Source organism: Rhea pennata, chromosome 1 (genome assembly GCF_028389875.1).
Source record: "Rhea pennata isolate bPtePen1 chromosome 1, bPtePen1.pri, whole genome shotgun sequence".
NCBI classification, from domain to species: domain Eukaryota; kingdom Metazoa; phylum Chordata; class Aves; order Rheiformes; family Rheidae; genus Rhea; species Rhea pennata.
Window position 1 is genome coordinate 46,228,749 of NC_084663.1, and position 21,178 is coordinate 46,249,926.

Here is a 21,178-nt window from a genome sequence, read left to right on the forward strand (position 1 = left end):
TCGAGGGAGTTTGCTGCTGAAGTTACCTTGCTCTAAACTCTTGGGAAGCTGGGAGCTGGGAATGGGGGGGTCACTGGCCTTCCAGGATGCCTGGAGAAATATGAATCTGTTGTGGAGGGGAAATGTCCTCTTCGCGCATCCTCTTTTTTTTTTTTTTTTTTTTTTTTTTTTTTTTTCCCTCTCTCTTCTCACTCTCCCCGCTGGCTTGTGTGTCTGTTTGTCTGGAAGGGATCTGTCTGTCTAAAATGGGCCTGGAACTCCCTCCTGTGTTGGGATTAGGTCTTGGGGGACCTGGGGTGGAGTTACACTGCTTGCCTATTTTCATATTCATTAGAAAGGGGAGGTTGCACTAGGAGCCCTGCTGAGTTTCAAGATATAAAAGCAACTTCGGGTTCCCCTTTCAAGACAAGACAAATCAAAGGCTCAGAGGCAAAGCAGCTCCCTGAGCGCTGAAGGTCTTTCCCTCCCTCCCTCCCTCCTTCCCTTCCATCCACTCACCCACTCTCCCTCCCTCCCCGGCTCACAGTCCAGCCTCTGTCTAGGGAAGAGGCTCTCAAGCAGCCTTAGATGATTATGGATTTTCTGAGCGAGAAGTTTGCCCTGAAGAGCCAGCCGAGCAAGAACAGTGACTTTTACATGGGAGCAGGAGGCACTTTGGAGCACGTTATGGAAACTTTGGACAATGAGTCCTTTTACAGCAAAACGTCAGGCAGCAAATGCGTGCAGGCCTTCAACCCACTGCAAAGGGCTGAGCATCATGTGAGGCTGGAGAGGACCTCACCCTGCCAGGACAGTAACGGTGAGTCGCCATCCTAGGCTTATTCACACTCTCGTGCTTTGCCCTTCCCCGAGGCGTCCTGGGGAGGCCAGGGCTCATCCTGCCCGGGGAGACCGAAGGAGCCTCCAGCCTTTGGGCGCTGGGATTCGAGGTGCTGTCAGGTAAAAAAGAAAAAAAACAATAATAATAATAAAATCAAAACAAAACCTAAAGCTGATAATAAAAACTTAAGGGGGAAAAGGCCCACTTTGAAGTGATTTTCTTTTTTTTTTTCCTTTTGGCGCTGTTCCGTCGGCTGCTGCCCTTTCTACCCACCCCAGCAAAACCGCAGCCCCCGCCTGCTCCGCGTATCGGTGAGCGCTGCCGGCGCGGAGGGAGCAGCGCCGAGCAGCGCCGGTCCCGCCGGCCTCGCCGCCACCGGGGCCCCGGGGGCGCCGACAGCGCCGGGGGCGGCGGCGGCGCAGCGAAGGGCCCCGCAGCGGCGGAGCAGCTTCCCCGGCCTCCGCGCCGCGGTGCCGCCGCGCCGCTCCGCCGGCCCCCGGTGCGGGGCCGCCGCGCCCGTGCGGGCGCCTTCCTCGCCGCAGCGGCGGCGATTTCTTTTTCTTTTTTCCTTTTTAATTATTATTATCTTCCCCCCCCCATCCTCTAAAATTTTAGAAGAATGCAGCCGCGGGTTGCAGCGGGCTGTGAACGCAGCCCTTGTCAGTCTGCTAGGTGCTGTTAAAGATGAAAATAGAGGGTTATTCGGTCGTGTTTTCACGCACTGAAGCAAGGTTTGCACCGAGAGCGCTTCTCCGCTGTCTCACTAAATAACACATAGCACGCAAACCGCATGATTCCTAATATAGATTAGAAAAACAACCCAGGTAATTCAAATCGCTTTGTTAAATATATATTTCTAGCTGCTTGGAAAACGAGAAGGTGGAACATTCTGTTTTATAAACAGCTTATAATTTTGCCCATTATTTCAGCAGGATAATGGTTCAGTGCTTATGAAACTTAATGTAGAATATCTTGTCTAGCAGAGGCTCGGACTGTTAAAATCAGTTGCAATACAGAGACTAACGATATCTTACATTTTTTTGCCTTCGCATAGGTCTTAAAGCATTTCTTGAAAACATTCTTTTTGTACGAGACAGTTTATAAGAAATAAAGACAGACTTCTGCAAACGCATTTTAGAAACAAGCTTTAGAAAATTTGATTTATAGATTGAAGTTTTTGTTAATTAGCTCTTTTAATGTGTGCCTTGGGGCTTTGGGGCATTTCCTATCTATGTATGGACGGTAAGTATTTAAAACTGTGTTTAGTTAAAATCACCTCGTACGGAAAGAAAAGAAATTATTGAGAATGTGAAAAAATTCCAAACCAAGCTTCTTGTTGTACGTTACGTGTCATCTCTGTAGGGTTTTATTACAATAATGTTTTAACATTTTTTACCTCTCTTTGAGCAAGCAAAAAAAATCATTTCGAATCTTATAATATGTTGTATATTTTTAAGTGATGTGAGATATGTAAAAAATAGAAAAATATAAAATGTTTTCATTTCTTATTAAGAAGTTACAGAGGACTATTTTTTATCACTACTCAGATTTTACCTAAAGACAAACAGTTCCTGCAATCCTGATAGAAAGTATATGAAATAATCTCTTTTAACTACTTAATATTTTGCAGAAACTCTCTGTATTTTGTAACCATAACAAACTTAATTGAAAACAATTCCACTTTATAAATCCAAGAGGAAGTATGTAGATCCTATTGAGTTCGTAAAGTGAGGTTAATTTTCAGTTTCATTTGCTTCTTGATTTGTCAGTTTACACCTATTTAGTTTATTTTATAGTTGTTTTCATAGAAATGGAGTGGGTTTCGCTTATCTGCTTCCGAATTTAGGGGACATTCGTCAATAGCTTTATGCCACATTTTATATGCAAATCTGTTTTGGGCTAAGATTCTTTATCTGGGCAACTCCAGTTGCAGCTGATTTCATAGCTGATTATCTATTCTTGTTGCAGAATGAAAGTATTCCTATATGCCTCCTTACACCAATAAAAATTAGATGATACTTTAAAAACAATTCTCAGTTAAAATTCTGTGTGACTTAATATTTTTGTCTTAATTGTGATTAATTTTACTGATTCCTTTTCCATGTTCTCATATGGAAATAAGTAATTACATAAACTCGGTTCCTTATGGAACTGTTTTATATGAACCCTTGAGTCTAAAACTCCTGTTTAACCAGTTATTTCCCTCCCCCCATCCCATGTACAGTGAACTATGGAATTACTAAAGTGGAAGGACAGCCTCTTCATACAGAGCTGAACAGGCCCATGGACAATTGCAGCAATCTCAGGATGTCTCCTGTGAAAGGGATGCAGGAGAAGGGTGACCTGGATGAACTCAGTGATAAGTGTGACAGCAACGTCTCCAGCAGTAAGAAGAGGAGGCACAGAACGACTTTCACCAGTTTGCAGCTGGAGGAACTGGAGAAAGTTTTCCAGAAAACTCATTACCCCGATGTCTATGTAAGAGAACAGCTAGCTCTGAGAACAGAGCTCACTGAGGCCAGAGTCCAGGTAGGAACCAAACCTCAGCATTTCCGTGGCAAGTTATGCATTGTAGGGATTGATCAATGGCTCTCTCGGGGATAGTATGAAGGCCTGTAAAGCTATAGCAATTAGCCTGTTTTACTTTATTTCTTTATAGATATGAGCTGCTATGATACAGTGATAAAATAAACAGTTACTTTTAAAATCACTTGTGTTACTGTTCTCAAAATTTGTTTAAATTATGAGAAATGATATCAAAATAGAAGTAGTCTTGATCTCTGTTTGCCCTGTTTTATAGTTAGAAATCCAGTCAATGAATACTTAAAGTGTTAATGTGAAAAGATCCTATTAAAAGGAGATGTTGTAGTTCGGACTGATGACGATGCAGAATTCAACCGCAGAGGATTCTCTGTTATGAAATGAAAAGTACAAACTAAAAAATAATCAAATTCCTTATTTCTATCCAAAGAGTATACAGTGAAATTGCATATATAGACACATGTGTAAATATACACACATGTGTGTGCGTGTGTTTGTGTTGGGAACTTAGTCCTTTCATTTCTGTAGAATGGAATGAGCTTAATACTTGCAAAATGGGAAAGTACATTTGCTTGTTTTTAAGCTTGCATAACCAATTCATACTGCTATTTTTAATTTTTGAATGAAACATACATAGTATTGATCGCTTTGTGCTGTATTTGAGTATCTTAACTATGCACAAAATCGATTTATTCAGTATGTGCATGTACAGTAATCTCAACAGTATTTATGGCTTTGACTGTGCAATGGTGAGAAAAGAAACTAAATACACAGGAAACAGTTCTTTCCCCCTTAAGAGATCTTCCTGCAGAAATGGGTGTGAGCTGCATTTTGCAAGTTTGTCCTATTTTTAGGATCTTCCCCATTCTGGTAATACTCATCATTTCAATTTAGGACTAGCAGTCATGTAGTTTCTTACAGACTGGGATTAATTTTTTTAATTTAGTGACTTGAATATGATAACAACTTCACAACTTGTAATTAAACACATACTCACACATGTATATAAAGAAATAGACATCAGTGCACATGCATACAACTGAAATTAAGCCAAGATCACTTTCAGAAACTAACTCAGCTAATTAATTTTGTAAATAAATGTTCTTTTCATGTCTATTCAACCAGATGGCATATTCACTGTTGTCATCTGAAAATAGAGTCCAAATGCTTCCATCAGCTACATTGATACAATGTCAGTGATGTTAAAGTAATTTAGTTCAGTGGCTTTTAACTCTTCAGGTTCTGAGGAATCTTCAGAATTTGAGAGATCTTTCAAAATATGACTTCTATTCATTAGGATATACTCTGACTTAAAAAACAAAAAGGTGCAATGTTAAACCACTGTTTTTCCAATTGCATAATTCTGGACCTGTGAGAACTACTCCATTAATAAATTAATAGCCACAATAGAGAGGTTAAAATCAACCAAATGACTTTTTTTCATAGTTACAGAAGCTTTGTATGGTAAAATTATTAAAATTAAGAGAGCAAATGTGAAAACTTGTGTGTGTCTTCGCTGGACTTTCACAGAATATATAAATTCGTATTTTATTTATATATGCTTTACCTTTGCTCAAGAAACAACAGATCTTCCTCATTTCTGAGAAGCCCAATATTAAACGAAACGGTGATCGTTTTAATCCAGAGTAGCAACAGTATTCCATCACAAGATTAAGCAATTTAGAAGCCCTTACATCATTAGAGGCAAGCATCTGGCAATTCAAGGATAACAAGCAGCAGATTTTTGCATTGCTTTGTGGAGGCAAATGGTTACTTTATCTCTGCCAAGAGTCAGTCTCTAGTAAAGTGATGTAAACAGAAACATTTTGGGAGATTGTCAAAAGGAAAAAAATATGTACTTTTTTACCCCTTTAGTTACCATAAACTCAAGCAAATTGTTTGATTTAATTTAGCAGAGTGATCAGCTGGATAGCTTACCCACATTTCCCTTCACCGCCATTTCATCAACATCCAATTTAATTTTTGTCCTGCATACACGCAGAGAGCGCCAACCTGAACCTAATTTATCTAAGTTGTTCTCTTTCCTGCTACATGTCAGTGTAGTAATTGGCACCCATTTTAAAGAGATTGTCAAGGTCTTTTTTCAATGAAAGAGCCTCATTACTAAATTCCCGTAGTGTGTTCTTGATGTCTCCTGCGGAGACAGGAGAATTTTTTTTCTTTCTTTTTGCTGAGCCTCGGGCATAATAATACAAATTTATCAACAAGGTTCCTAACAATATATACTCAGCAGTTGTATGCATTGGCTGTGCTTTGATTGCTGAGTATATTTTTAAAAGTTGCACATACTAAATTTACAACAAGTACTTAGGAATTAAAATGAACAAAACTATGCCCTTTTTTTCTTAAACAGCATCAAAGGAGAATTAAGCTTTCCAGAGATTAGGGCGAAAACTGCATTATAAAACAAATAGTTTTATTTTAAATATTTCACCATCAGTTATCCCTCAAAATGTAATTTATGAGCAGTATCTATCAAAAATAGCTCTATTTATATACCATGTCTATCTAAATGAGTTCATGACCCATTTAGTAGGAATACTAATCAATACCATTGTTCAAATAATAATAAAAAAATGATGCTCTTAGTGGTATGGTTTGTTTTTAAAAAGTGGGTATAAATTTGTTTTTAGCCAAATGATAAAGACTTAATTGGATAATATAATGTAAGGGAACAGTCACTTTACTTAACAATCTCTTTAATTCATCAGAATAATTCTTTTAAGTCAATTTTTATCCTGAGTTCCTCCAAAGTAAACTGCTGGAAAGAGGAGAATGTTTTTGATGACCACAAGACACAGATATCAGCTGCAGCAAGAACTGTGCGTGTGATAGGCTTTGAGATAACACATGATGCTCAAGATACAGGATGAATCCAAAGGCTATTGAAACATATAGGAAGCTTTTAGCTGACCAGCATGACATTGTTTCAGATCTAAATCCAAATTGTTTCAGCATGTAGGTATAAAATACCATTTTTTAGTCTTCTACCAGCAGAAACATATTTCCTAACAAAAATTATGAAAAATGTCACCAGAGCTTTAAATTGTTTGCAATTGCATAATTTTTTATTATTTTACATCATTGTTATCTGTGAACTTGCCTTGTTGAAGCCTTTTTTTAAACACAGACTATTGTCCTGCCATTCAGCTTTTCTTGCTTTCTTTCTATGGTACTTGATAAAGATTATGTATCTCTCTAGAAAACAGAACAAAGGCTGCCATATCAAGTCAGTGGTCAAGAGAACTTAAGGAGAAAGTTTCTTTACAGGGTGACTTGCTGCTGCTTGGAGATCTTCCTCTCAAGAGTTCAGCTCTCTCAAAATTTTCACTTCCTGACAGCTGGGGTGGCTTGCACCAGCATCCTCAGCTTGTTTTTGAGACATTGAAAAGGAAAAGATATATACTTTTAAAATAGCCAGGAAATAACTTAAGTAGATCTCATATTGAGTAGTTTTACACTTAACAGAGAGTGCAAGTTGTTCATTTTCAGAAGAAGGCTTCTCTTTCCTAGATACACAGACGTTTTGAAAGCTACTACCCAAAGTCTCTTGGCTTTTTGCTAAGACACTTCAGACAGTAAGCAAGTGAGCTTATCTTCACGGTTATTTCCGTGTTTACTGTAGGTTTGGTTCCAGAACAGAAGAGCAAAATGGAGGAAAAGAGAACGTTATGGTCAGATCCAGCAAGCTAAGAGCCATTTCGCTGCTACCTATGATATATCTGTTCTTCCAAGGACTGACAGCTACCCTCAGGTATGGTAAAGACCAAGTAGCACTTTGCTTCTTGCTTTATCTTCTCTTCCACCCTCAGGCGTATACCTACACAGGAGACGCATGAAGACTTTACTGTATTTAGCTTTTCGTGCTCTTTATAAATGTGAAAAACACCGCTGCCACAGGAGCTGCTATTGTGAACAACAGCTCTGACATCTAACATGAATAACGAACTGTCAGAGTACGAGTATTTCTTTAAAGAATGATCTTATGAGCTGTAGAGTTTTACATAATTTATGACAGGTGAACTGTCATATGCCAACTTATGGCATATGAACCCAAGTAATTGTTGATATGGCTAGGTGGCTTATATTTTCCTGCATGTAAAATTATGTGGGGATTTCAATCACTTATGGGTCAACATACACACTTTGGATGAAGGCTAGACCCATTGAGAGTGACAGGAATATTGCCATTTTCACTACAATAGGGTCAGGATTTAATTTCTGGTACATATACATTCACAAGCACAACTGTCTTGACCACTTTGGTTTTGTATGTTTTGGTAGGATGAGTCATAAACTACGTGATCTCTAGGCAACTTGCTTCTGAAGTCCCAACTTTTAAACATGCACATTCCTTTAGGGATCTGGACAGACTATTGAATTCAGCAAGTCTTCTACTGTCATGAAGACACTTTATGGCCATGTACAATCAGGACTGAATCTGTATGGCTGTGTGAGAGATGCAGAGATAAAACAAAGCTCTCTTGGATGATACTGGGTTGTTTCATTTCTTTTTCTCTGTTATTCCTCCCTTGTTGCATAGTAAGGTATTACCATGTAATAAGATCTTAATTTCTGTGTCTATCCTCAAATCTGTTTCCTTCTTGCCTCACTCTCTCATTTTTTTTCCTGCCTGCCTATTTTAGTGCATTTAATACTTTTATTTTTGTAGGTTTTTCTCTTCAAGTCTCTTACTTCCCATTGTTTTCGCCATATAAACAAAATAAAAACAAAAGAAGCAAACATCTATTATGGATCCCTGCTGTAAAGTCCTTCCAACTCTGGTGTCTCACTGCTCTTCTAGTTGATCAGGTAGCAATGTCTCTGCCAGACTTAGTAACATTGTCATCTTTATAAGAATTGTTGCCTCATACATCTACCTGGCCTTACTTTGCTTATACTCAGTGTTGTCTGAATGTGATTAGCTTTGGACCAGAGGCCTCAAACCTACGTTTCTTGGTCCTGTACCCAATTTAAAGTGACTTACCTCTCAGGAGGTTAAATTTTTCTTAGAATAGCTTCTGAAATGGAGATTCTTTTATTCTACCAGCTCATAACTCAGGGAGAGTTATTTCAGCTCTACAGGCACCTAGCTTTCTACCCCTTAGTATTTTGTCACACAACAGGGTATTAGCCCAAATTACATTAGAAACCATTGCATAAAATGTAGTGTATAGTATTGTGAAGGAGGACAAAATTCTTGTCTGAGACCTAGGTAAGGAATGTGTTTGCTGCAAAAAAAACTTAAGCACTGCTAAGCAGATTTTCAGAGATGTAGGTGCACCCATTCATTTCACTCAAGGAGTCCAAGTATCTTTTGAAGGCCTCTCTGACTTCTCTGTAGTATCATGATAGGTGAACACTTGACTTAGGCTTTGGGTTTTTTATGGCTGACTCAGTTTTCTACAGTAAATTAGCTGCCTCTAAGCTCAGGTATTTTAAGTAAGACTTAATCTACAATCTTTTCCAGTTGTCGGAAGCTTTGCTAATATAAGATGATGGAGTAATGTAAGTTGTTGGTAGGTATTTAAAATGGTTGTGATAAAATTAATGTTTGTAAGAATGAAATGCTTTTGAGTTATAGGAGAATACTACTGACAGAATTCTAAAATCAATGAAATATCTATTCTGTATTTTCAGATTGTTAAAAAAGATGAGTGAATTCATCTCATTTATTTTTTATGAACTTGGTAAAAAGTGTTTTTCCAAGCCTGATATCATGCCTAAGTTTCAGCCTGGTAAAACTTTTTATTATTGATTTATAAATTTCTATAACTAGAAAGTTTAAGTGGAAATAATGATAGCATAATCTTAAATAAAGCATCTCTGAAATGTATAGGAGTATAAAAATGTACTCATTCATAAACAAGTAAACATGTAGTACTCACCCAGAATCATAGCCCTACAAATTTCAGATAAACAGACAGGCGCACACATACATAAATAGCCTCTGGTAACCTACATGAGAAATTGGGGGCAGGTTTAGCTCAGTTGATTAGAGCGTGGTGCTGCTAATGCCAAGGTCGTGGGTTCACCCTTCGTATGGGGCTATGCTGACGGATGGACTAGATGATCTCCAGAGGTCCCTTCCAACCTTATGATTGAACTCCATAATTAGGGTCACATGTGAGCACTCTTAGTTTTAAGAGTGGTTTATCTAATTTATTCCGTAATAGAACTTCATGAACAGGATCAAGGAGCTAAACTAAGCTCTGAGCCCACCATACATTAGCTGTTTTGGATGAATTCTTGCTAGTTTGGCTACGTGATGAAAAGAAGATATCTTATTCCTCAGTGAAGAAGGAGAAGGTTACTTTACAATATCCTACAGTATGAGTATGTATCCAGACAATTTCACAGAAGATTCAGTGTAAGTTGACATTCTTGCTAATCTCATGATAATGTCTTTCACATTCTTAAATCCTCACCTTCAGTAAAACTATATATGTACCATATATCTAGCTTATTCACAGGCAGAATGCTTGAGACAATGAAAATCCACATTTAAAACATAATGACCACCCACATGCAAACTGTTAACCTAAATCTCCATTTATAGGTGGCTGAGTCACAGAAAGTAAACATACACTGCATGATTTGCCTATAAATTCATGAAACCATCCTACAGAGAAGGCAGAAATAGATATTTATAACCATAGTCTGGATATTTGGTCTTAGTACTATTATAGATTGACTTCCCAGAACAACTCCATTATTTTACTACTCTGAGAAGTCTCACATGTGGAAAAGTTAATGCCATGAAGTAAACCAAAGATCCATTTAGGATTTTCTGTACATGAAAGAACTTTTATTGTGACATTGACATCCCTCAAAATTAGACAGGTTTTGCCATACTTTCAAGAAACTAGGTTTTCTTGGGGATTGAGGAACACAGGTCATTAGAGCTAGATCATGAAGCCTTTGTTAACATGAAGGAAAACAGACTTTCTGCTGCTGGTGAAAAATACAGGATGATGTTCAACAAGGATAAAATCAATCTGAAATATTCACTTCTGTGTGGTAGAAGGAGTAAGGAAAAAAATGTAAATTTCTGCATTATATTTTTTCCAGTCTGAAGATTTCTGCTTTGAGCCTCACTATGGATTTGTTCCCCAAAACAGATAGCCTCCCACATTCCAGTAGAAAGATCAGACTCTTTTACAGCCAATGGAGGGTGTGGAGACTGCTTAATTTCTTTACCATCTCTCTTCATCAAGTAGAAATTAAGAATATGATGTCTTTATGCATTGTGTGACTCTATAAACCTGAAAGATATTCCTGTGCGGAAACAATCTTTTCAAATTATTTCACATGGAAGGCTGACTCTGAATTTTCTATTATCCAGCCTGATTTTGCTATTAAATTACACGTTATAATCTTCAGAATAGTAACAAACAAAAAAATTTTTTTTACAGCCCATGATAGAGTGCCATGCTTAATTCATTCTAACCTAAATTATTTTTGCAGTAGGTTGAGTATAGGTGCTGGCTGCTGTGCAAAAAATAGCTCTCCTGTTAGTTATACTGACAACACCTGGATTGCAGGGAAGGACAGTTAGTATAATATTTTGGGAAACTCATTTGTTGTTTACATGTTTTTTTCTAGGCTTTCTGAACCTACTGTTGGCAAAACCACAGTATGAAAACTAAAATTAAATTAAATCAAATTGACAAGAGGCAAAAACTAGAATCAGTTGAAAATTTCCAAACTAGATGTTTTTAACATTAAAAATACCACAAAATTAGCAAGTTTTCAGTTAGATGAAATATTTAACTTTTGTCAACATTATACTGAAAAACAGACTTCTCTGGATAAATTTTATATATATTCTTTTTTTTAAAATTTAATTTTATTGACATGTTTCAGCGTCCTTAATTTCAGTACTCATGCTTCAGACTTTCTCTTGCTGATGCAACACTTATGCTCTAAGTCATTTTCAAGTGCAGCCAGCAGCAATTCACTGGATAAAACTCTTATCCCAAGCACTTTGCACCTCATTAACGAGCAATATTCTGCTGATGGTGTGAAAGTTAAGAGGCAGCATCCTAATAGGGAGAAAACGAGTGCAGATTCACCCCATGGAAACACTGACTTCAGTTCACCGAGGTAAATGCTGGAGACTGTTTCACTCACCTAAATATAGTGTTTAGCGCTGGTTAAGATCTCTTGGGATATCTGGGCTGCTGTTAGGGTGCTGGGACAGAGGACGTTCAAGATCCACACTTCAGGGGGGACAGTTGGTGTCCAGATTAGGCCCCTGTGTGTTGGAAATTTAATCAAATAGACTTTAATGCTAGATACAGGCTCCCTTTAAAGTCATTGAAGATCTTATTAACGGATTTTTTTTCTTCCTAAAGTGGATATAAAAAAAGTAAAATGACCTTCAAAAGTGTCTATCACTCTCCATAGTCTGTTCAACTGCAGACATCTGCAGTTACCATAGGTGGATTTATATATCGTGTGTAGGAAAGGAAGAATAAAATGATTGCTTAGCCTTGCTGTTCTCTTACCTTATTGGTGTCCATATGATTACTTCTGTGAAACTGAAATCATGTCCCCTGCATTGTGAGAAGGCTAATGTTGCAAAGAGTATTTGACTTTATCACACTTAATGTATAGTCTTAAGATATAGAAGAGACCAAAAAAAAAAAAAAAAAAGATAAACTTTTTTCCCCCCATCTCCTCCTTATTTACACACAAAAGAGAGAAATTTGATCAGGAGCTTACATTATTAATAGCATGTAGAACTGCAGCTTTCCCCGTATAAGATAAATTTAGTTTATAGATATTATCTTCACAAATGTAAGCACATCAGCACATAAATAAACACTTGCGTTGAATTGTATCCTTTAAAAGCAGACATAAGGAGCAACAGTTTTCCCTCAAGGAATCTCTTTTCACACCTCCATTTGCATCTTTTTCTGCCTTGTTTGTTCTTGCAAAGTTCTTGCTTGTTTCACTAGCTGTCGTTGTTCTTGTAAGTTCTTCCAAGTGATTTATACTCTCACACTGTTCTATTCTCCCTTCTACTATCACATGCACAATTTGCAGTTTGGGGAATTTATTTTTTGTTTACTCATGTTCTCATGTTTACTTGCAAATGAAGGCAAGAGTTGGACAAGACTGAATGTAATTTTTTTCATGGAAAATCCAGCCTACTGTAGGTGGAAATATCAAGAGGAGATACAAGAATTTTAAAGATATGGGGAACCAGAATGATGCAGGAAGGGAGTGTAGAGAGAGAGAAATATTGAAATCTCTCAAAAAACAGAAGTAGGAAGAGGCTAACGTACATTCCATCTGCCAGACTGATAAATCAAATTAAGTATATTGAACAACATGGCATCACACGATCTATTTTGGCAACCAAAGAGTGTAGAAGTGGTATCAATATCCATGTGTTATATACTAAACCCTTGGAACATCATTACATTTCAGCTCTAACCTTAGTACATATGGGTAATTCTCATTAGCAATAATCAAAGTTACATGCTCCAATTAAATCTTTCATATGGCATGTATTAGACATCACATGTTATATGAGTTAAAAATTCTTTTAACTGTAATAGATGTATAAATGACAGTTAATCACAATAGTTCACTAAGGCTATGGACACACTGATTAAGTAGGAGTAGATGTGGTAGACATATCTGAGCTAGCTTCAAAGAAGTTTTATCATATATTCATGCTGTCTATCTGTGAGATCATGGAAGTCAGGCTGGACCACCACCTGGATAGTGTGTTGCTTGCCGCATATGTGCTGACTGTTGCACTGCTGTGACTGATCTGCCAACAAGAGTAACACTTCTTCTAATCTTTTTGGGTGGTGCCTGTTCTACACAAAATAGTTTCTGCACTGCGCTTTTATTTTTTCTTGGTTCTCAGTCATCACTGCATGTGGTCCTCCTCAGAGTCTCAACATCTTGCTTGTTACACTATTTTTGTGAAACATGGGTTCCTTGAACTCTGAGTCGCTTTACTGAGGCTAATGAACTATTTGAAGACAGGAATTTATTTTTTAATAACATTTTCCAAGGTATGAAATAAGCCTCTGGCTACTAAGGGTCAGTTTGCATTTTAGAGGCGTATCTGAGAATGGTGTGCTGCAGCTCTGTCATAGGTATCTGTACATGACGTGCCTAACAGTATAGATGATCTTTGCATGTTCACTAGGCCCAGTGTTGGATTTGCTGTTCCTACAGTATAGTAATGATCACAAATGAAGCTCATTATATACTGTCTCAATATAAGCAAAAAGGTACAATGAGTGTGGTAAAACATTGGAATAGGTTGTTCAGAGAAGTTGTGGAATCTCCTCTGTACCTGGAGATACTCCAAACTTGACTGATCATGGCTTGAGTAACTTGATTTAAATGCAAAGTTAGCTATGAGAAGGGTCTGGATTCATGACCCCAGAGGTCCTCTTCAATGTCATTTTTTCTATAGATCTATGATTCTACGTACTCAGTATGCAATGGCAAACCTCTGCCTATTCTTTATCTATTCCTGATAGGCCCCCAGAAAAAGACTGTGACAAGACCAGATGACTTGTCCTGATGGACCAGGAACAGCCATTAGATTATGAATTGCAAACCAGTAGTTTAGAGTAGTTTAAGAGCTGTTGTATTTAACTTGACTAAACTACCTCCTTGGGCAAGCCCAGGATGTCTGCATTTTCTGGCAGTGCAAAGATGTTTCTTCATGGGGGACAAGGAAAGGAATGGCAAAAAACTAGCAGTCTAGTCTTTTTGAGGTCTCCCTTGCAATGCCCAGCATCATTCTGAGAACAGAGCCAAGGTTTAGTATCAAATTATTTTATTCTTATTATTTTTTAGCTCATATCTAGAGATCATAACAGGGGTTGGCATTTTTTTTTTCATGAGGATTAAACCACACATCCACTCAAATAGAAAATATGTGTGCCTATGTGTGTTTACTGCAAAGAGACTTCAATCTGAATAGACAGGAGACTAAAATAGATAGCAGAAGAGGAAAAAAAAAAAAAAAAAAAAAAAAAGATCAGCAATTTGGCAGTGGAAGAACCGAAGGCTGGTAAGTGATAACTAAACTCTCAGAAAAATTGCAGATTTGAGTTTGTGTCGTGCAAGAAGATTGAAACTCCAGGAGCTTGAAACTAAAATGAAAAGCAATGAAACCAAATGGGATGACCTGTTATCTCAGCTAATTTTCCTCTGTAATGTCAAGCAGAAGGTTATATTCTTAGGATGTGACATCATACTAATGTTAACAACCATAGCTCTCCAGTTATGTTCTTCTCACAGCCATGAAATCCCACTTTTTTTTTTCTATTGGGTCGTGTGTGTGTGTGCGCGCACGCGTGTGTGTATAAAACATACAGTAGGTAAATATATTGAAGGGCTCTGGTAATTTCATGGTAACCACAAGAGCAAAGCTCAAGTTGTTTGTGATGTTAACAGAAACCAGAGATGTGCTGTATGTATAGCTTCATTCACAGTCTCTGAATTGCCTTTTATATAGCTCATGGATCACACAAGAGTTAAGAGGAAAAATATTTTCTTTAAATTCATGTACATAATGTCTCTTTTCCTTCCAGCATACCAGAAGAAGGTCTGATAATTTTAACTTATTGTAAAACTTTACTGAACTTATTTTTAATACAGGAATATCTTTTGCACCTAAATTTCACTGAGGCGTTTATGTTGTAACTCCTCCCTAAAAACCGAAAATATATCAAGAGTGAAGGGATTCAGCCAACTAAAATGAAGGCAGGGTGATGTTCATGTATAGGAGTTAAAGAATAGAAATTGGATAATAATCATACTTTTGAGAAGTGTAACTGTCTTATGAAAGAACATGCAAAGCTTTTTTAGCTTCTCGTGGCATTTCTGAACAGTTTGCTAATTTAGATTCCTTCCTCTGATGACGGAACATTGGGCACCACTTGAAGGCTTTAAGAATTGATAGTTTGTTCACATATTTCTTTGATAAAACACAGGTATATTTTAGGGTTTGTGGATGAATTCTGCTCTCATTTACACCTGTGCAATATCACTGAAGTTAAATTGAAAGAAGCTCGTCTAGGATAAAAATATCAGGAAAACCGGTGGTGCTAAATTTATAGTTTGCTACAGACCAAACTAATAGAAATCTGGAAGGAAAGGCAGATTTTATGATACCTCCAAACCGCATACATTATTGGGCACTTTCAAATTGAGCTTCTGAACCTTTTGAAGTCTGTCCATCAAGACCGTATTAAAGGCATAAGTTGTGTGTGTTCCCATTTAGACAGATTTTGAGGAAAATTCTTCTAGTAATTATATCTGTGCAGCCTGGGCAATTGCAGTATTTGGCATAGGGTGTCTTAAAAAGCAATCTGAGGAGGTTGGACAAATGCGACTCTGTCTCATATAAGTAAGCTCTAGGAATGGTGAGCTCCTTCAGAATTAGCTCATGTATTAGAGCTGCATAAATGCATTAGACCCCATCTGGGCAAATTAATTCTGTCATGAAAGTTTTAAGACTAACCATTTGGCCCCAAAATACCATCAAAAAAAAGAGGGATTTTGTGTGTGTGTGTGTGTGTGTATGTGTGTGTGTGCGCGCGCGTGTGTGTGTGCGCACGCATGTGCAATTGAAATTGCTACCACCTTTACAATCGATTAAATTTAGAAATTCAGTACTACGAAAGCTTTTTAAGTTTGTATTTCTTGGTCACTCCCCTTTTAAGGGCTTTAAGGAGTCCATATTTTACATTTTTAAAGGATACTATGTTTGTTCTACATGTGAAAAATAGAAACCACACAGTATTTATACGAAAGGATTTCTTAGTAGCTATTGTGAGCATAACAGGACATGATCTCACCTTGAGTAATCTGGCAGACACTTCAGGTAAGCTTAAACCACTTTCCGCCAGTTGATGGCCTGGCCCACAACTTCTGTGTTTAATGACAACTGGATTGTTGCTGGTACAGGCAAGGTTTTTGCAAAGAGCAGTATGGCAGTATGGTTACTTGGCCATTTTTTGGCAGCTGGGGTGGCTCATTCAGCATCCCATCCTCCCCACCTCTGACTCCCATTCCTACTCTCTTCCCTCAGCCATGCTGATACTATTTATGGCACTGTACAGTGAACCCAATCACCGAGCTTTATTCAGGTATAAAATAACAGTATCATTTTTACTGTATTTTTTTAACTATATCAGATCTCTGTTCCAATTCAGTAAACACTGGTATCAGCACAGATGAAGTGGAACAGTATGGGAATAGGAATGGACAACTTGTTTTATGGGAAGAAAGGGAAAGAAAACCCAAACAGTTGCTTAGTCTATCACTGCTGCTGACAGAAATGTGTAAGTAACCAAGTTGCTTAATCTGTCACTGCTGCTGCAAGAAATGTGTAAGTAAGCATGAAATATAATAAAGTACAAATAAAGGATTCTAGCGTTCCTGAACAAAACAAAGGCAAAAGTTTTCATGTGGATGACTGGGTTTCTGGTTTTCCCACTTCATGGCTTAAACAGAATGTGTGCAGTGTAGGTTTTCAAGCAAAGTGAAGACATCCTCTCAATTTTTTAGTTTTTTTAGTTGCAGTTTTCTTAACCACCCTTCTCTGTACCTTAATCACATCCTATGTAGCTCTAAATCTCCATAACTTTGAGAAGGCAGCAAGCCTTATGAGTATTACTGTATAACTCTCCAGCTGCCATATATGCTTCTTCCCTACTTTCTAATCTTCTCAGGGTCCCTTGTTCCCTTTTTGCTGTAGTCTGTATGTCTTTATATTAGGATATGAGAAACCTTCCAGGCAATAGGATAGTCAGAGATCCCTGAACCTTGAGCCATAAGAGAAGTATTGTTCTCTTTGGGAATCTTCAGAGAATCCTAAATAGATTCTCTGTTACAGAAATTTGTTGCACGCATGTAACCAAGGCAAGGGTTCAAATAGATCCAGCCATGGCATGCCCTTTAATCTCCAAACCAGTCACCAGTTCTCTGAGGATCAAGAACAACTTGTCTGATTACAAATCAGAATAGGCTCAGGTAGGTCAGTTAAGGAGTAATAAGGCAGCTGAGGATCATGTCAGGCTGTGGAGGGTCTCTCATAAACTTCATGTTTGAGAATATTTTCAAACTAAAAACCATTGAAGGGAGGAGGTAAGGATGGGGACTGAAATAAGGTCTGAATCTTTCACTAGGGTTTCTTTCCTCCTGTAGATCTCAGGAGGCCCACAAGAAGGAGGAAATATCCTTGATCTCCTCCCCCAGGCACATTATTCACTCCACTACCTCTAAGTAGACCACCTAGGATATGCAGGAGCAGATACTTGAGGTGTGCTCAAACAGCAGTGTGTATGCCTGTGTGGAGAGAGGCAGGCTGCATTCATGTGAGTGTGTGTCTAAGTACGTGTATGCATGACTGTGTGAACAGGGAGACTAAGAAGAGTAAGAATTTGGGGAGATGTGTTGCTACTCTGACTGTTCCCCAGCCTTTTACAGGAAACCAAGCTGGAACATTGACCCAAAGTCATTCTTTTCTAATGCTGGAATTGCCAAAGAGCCCAAATTAGTTTGTCAGCTCCTGATGACCCACGGTCACATAACTGTTCAAAATATTAACTTTTAAAATAAGAGTCTAATTATCTCATCCTCTATATCTGCACTAGATCTCAGCTAGATGAGTTCAGTGAACCATAATTTATGTCTTCTGTTTGTCAGTGGTTTAGGGGGTATGAGTTCTTGCAAAGTAATAGGACAATGGGAAAAAAAACAACAACAGCATTAGAAACATTTTTTTCACTGTGTGCGTGTGTGCATGTGTGTGTGTGTGACTGGCATAATTCATTACTTCCACTGACCTCAAATTTGGCAGAAAAAAAGAATCACTCAGCCACAGAGATAACCTACGTATCTTGAAGCCAAAATTCCTTTATCTACGGACTTGGAATGGGAAGACAAAATTAAGTTTGAAGTGGGAACTCACTTTACAATGCTAACCAAAGAGTAATTGCAGTCACTCCAACATATAGCAAAGGAGAAACAAAGACATGTGGGCTCAATCCCAGTGCATCAGAGCAATGATATACTGAACAGACAACAGATTCTTAGGAAGAAGGCAAGTTTAGCAAAGTAGAAGAAATAGAAAACAACAGAGTTGTTGGCTAAGTTTTCCACTGTGAATGAGGGCTACACATGTCCTATATCATCACATTCTCTTCTCTACTACAGTTTCTAGATCTTTTTTTAATCAACATTCAGGAAAGAGATGTAAGTAAAGGCAGAGAAGAACTATAAAGCTATATATAAGAATGGTAGGCGTAAGAGAGAAATGATGAAGGAGGAGGCCAGAGTATATCCATATGGCTATGACAGGGGGATATAAGTGGAGAGTTTAAAACAGAGAAGGGCTGAATGTGAAGTTTGGTTACAGCAAAGGGATCAGAGGATGAATGAAAGAATGTACAGTCAGGAATAATGGCAGGGGCTGACTTGTGCTAGGCCTTGAAAATCCTTCTGTCCGTTGATCAAATAATAAATATGAGAGAAATAGCTATCCATAAACAGCAGGTATATATAGGTGACCGGAGAAGGCCTGAGACTCAAAATTAAGCTTTAAGTGGCTGCCAAGTATAGAAGGCATTACACATGAAAGCTTGCATACGTGGTTACTCCAGATCTTCAGCAGACATTGCTGGTAACCACAAAATTTGTCTCCTGTACTGTCATGCAATGTTTTCCAGGGCTGCACAGTTAAGGCTGAGAGCTGAGAAAGAAATATCCTCAAGTATAATTTTGTATAACAACATCATGAAAAGGATTTTCATCTTAAAACCATCTGTGGAACAACTTTAGGAAGAATTATTAAATGTACTATGAATCATGCTTGTATTTTATGGATTTGTTTGTTTTAAAATAACTATATAGGGCTATTCAAGATTTGTTCTTTTTAATTATTTGTTGGGTTTGGTAGTTTGAGAAATCTTACTTTGTTTGGTTCACTTTTTTACAGCATTTTCTATTATATTGAGACAAATTTCTGACTAGGAGAAGATTTATAATGACATGGTATTGTATAATCTTTCCTTTGAGGTCCATCGTGGGCTTCCACTGGAAGCCTTCAACTAGCTGGACTGACAGGCATGCTGTTAAATACCCAGCGCAAAATCACAGAGTGATTGGAAGATTTGAAGAGAATATGATTTAACAGCCATAGCTCCAAGGCATATGAGCTAGCATTTTGAGTCGTGTAACACTGTAGCTCCCTGGCATGTGATCCAGTATTTTGGCTCATGTAGTATCTTCATGGTATTTTCTAATATGATTGCAGAGAACTAGTTAAGTACTTGTTACAGAGCAGAACTAATTATGGATATGCTAAGTGAAGCAAAGCAAATAATGCAGAAAACAAGGGATGAAATATCTAAATTTAATCTTATTCATTTTATATATTCCAGATTCAGAACAATCTGTGGGCAGGGAATGCGGCTAGCGGCTCTGTGGTTACTTCCTGCATGCTACCCCGAGATACGTCCTCCTGTATGACACCTTATTCCCACTCACCGCGGACAGATTCCGGCTACACAGGCTTTTCAAACCACCAGAATCAGTTCAGCCATGTGCCCCTCAACAATTTTTTCACTGACTCTTTACTTTCCGGGGCAACCAATGGACACGCTTTTGAAACCAAGCCGGAATTTGAAAGAAGGTCCTCCAGCATTGCGGTTCTACGGATGAAGGCCAAAGAGCATGCTGCCAATATTTCCTGGGCCATGTAATATAGCAATAACCTTTCTTTATTTCTTCTTCTTCTTCTTTTTTTTTTAATAGCAAACCAAAAACATTTTTATTTCCCATATTTAAAGGACACAACAATAAGCTGCTGTGTGAAATGCTAGAAATCACAGTATACACAAAGTCTGCTTAAACAAATGCGATATAATATTTAACAATAAAACTTAAGAATAAACCAAATAGATTTACCATGCATCAAGCTCAACAAGCCCTCTTTGTTTTGGTTTTTATATAGAAACATGTTTTGTTGTACTGGTTGATGACATATGATTATAGAACCTGCAAAAAAGAATAAAACTATTAAGCAAATATGTCTACTCTATTGGTTTTTAAAAATCCTGCATGCAAAATTAATGCTTTACAAGCAAATACTTGTAAAAGAGGAACTCTGTAGAGAAAAACAAATTTGTTATACTAAAACCGTGAGGTAAAACTCCAAGTACACTGTGCAGAGAGAAAAATATATGACCATTCATGCTGCAGACGGAACTTGTAGCCCTAACTCTCTCAGCACTGTGCTGTTGCTCTGAGCCAGCTCTTCTGTTCTGCTATATCTGTGTTAAGCTTATTGGACTTGTATCAATCCACAGCAAATGTAATGGGCGAGGGAGACAGTCCTTTGTTTTATGGACCTGAGTGTATTCCTATTCAAGTTAAAGATATTTTTGCCAAAAATGTCACTGGAGGCAGGATTACAGTGTTTAGTAGGGCTTTCAAAGAAATGCACAGATTATTTAAATCACCCAATGTTTAAATGAAATCTTTAAGGTAGCAAATAGAGTAATCTGAAGCTTAGGTGATTAGCAGAGAGCATGGAAAAGTACTGGAACACTTTCAGCAGAATCTAGATTTAGAAAAAAATCCCAATAACAACAGCAAAGTCTTACTTCTAATCCAGAGTCACTCTAGCTAATTGTCTTTTGTTACGCTACGGTCAAATTGAGAAGAGAAAAGAAAAGACTTTGCCCAACAAGGCTTGCCAGTTTCAGTCCGTTACTGATCTCAAGATGTTATAAAGGTACATTT

The 21,178-nt window shown here is 37.9% G+C and overlaps 1 protein-coding gene across 1 annotated transcript; it reads left to right on the top strand.

Moving 5' to 3' along the window:
* The first annotated feature begins 567 nt into the window (after nucleotides 1-567).
* Nucleotides 568-20,136, top strand: ALX1 (ALX homeobox 1). Its single transcript, XM_062568135.1, has 4 exons — nucleotides 568-799; nucleotides 3,045-3,349; nucleotides 7,008-7,136; nucleotides 19,816-20,136. The coding sequence occupies exons 1-4, from the start codon at nucleotides 568-570 to the stop codon at nucleotides 20,134-20,136; spliced, it is 987 nt and encodes a 328-aa protein (XP_062424119.1).
* Nucleotides 20,137-21,178: the final 1,042 nt, after the last annotated feature.

Coding starts and splice junctions, on each gene's coding strand:
- ALX1 (XM_062568135.1), top strand. CDS start 568: ATGATTATGGATTTTCTGAGCGAGAAGTTTGCCCTGAAGAGCCAGCCG. Junction 800..3,044: donor ACCCTGCCAGGACAGTAACG/GTGAGTCGCCAT, acceptor TCCCATGTACAG/TGAACTATGGAATTACTAAA. Junction 7,137..19,815: donor GGACTGACAGCTACCCTCAG/GTATGGTAAAGA, acceptor TATATATTCCAG/ATTCAGAACAATCTGTGGGC.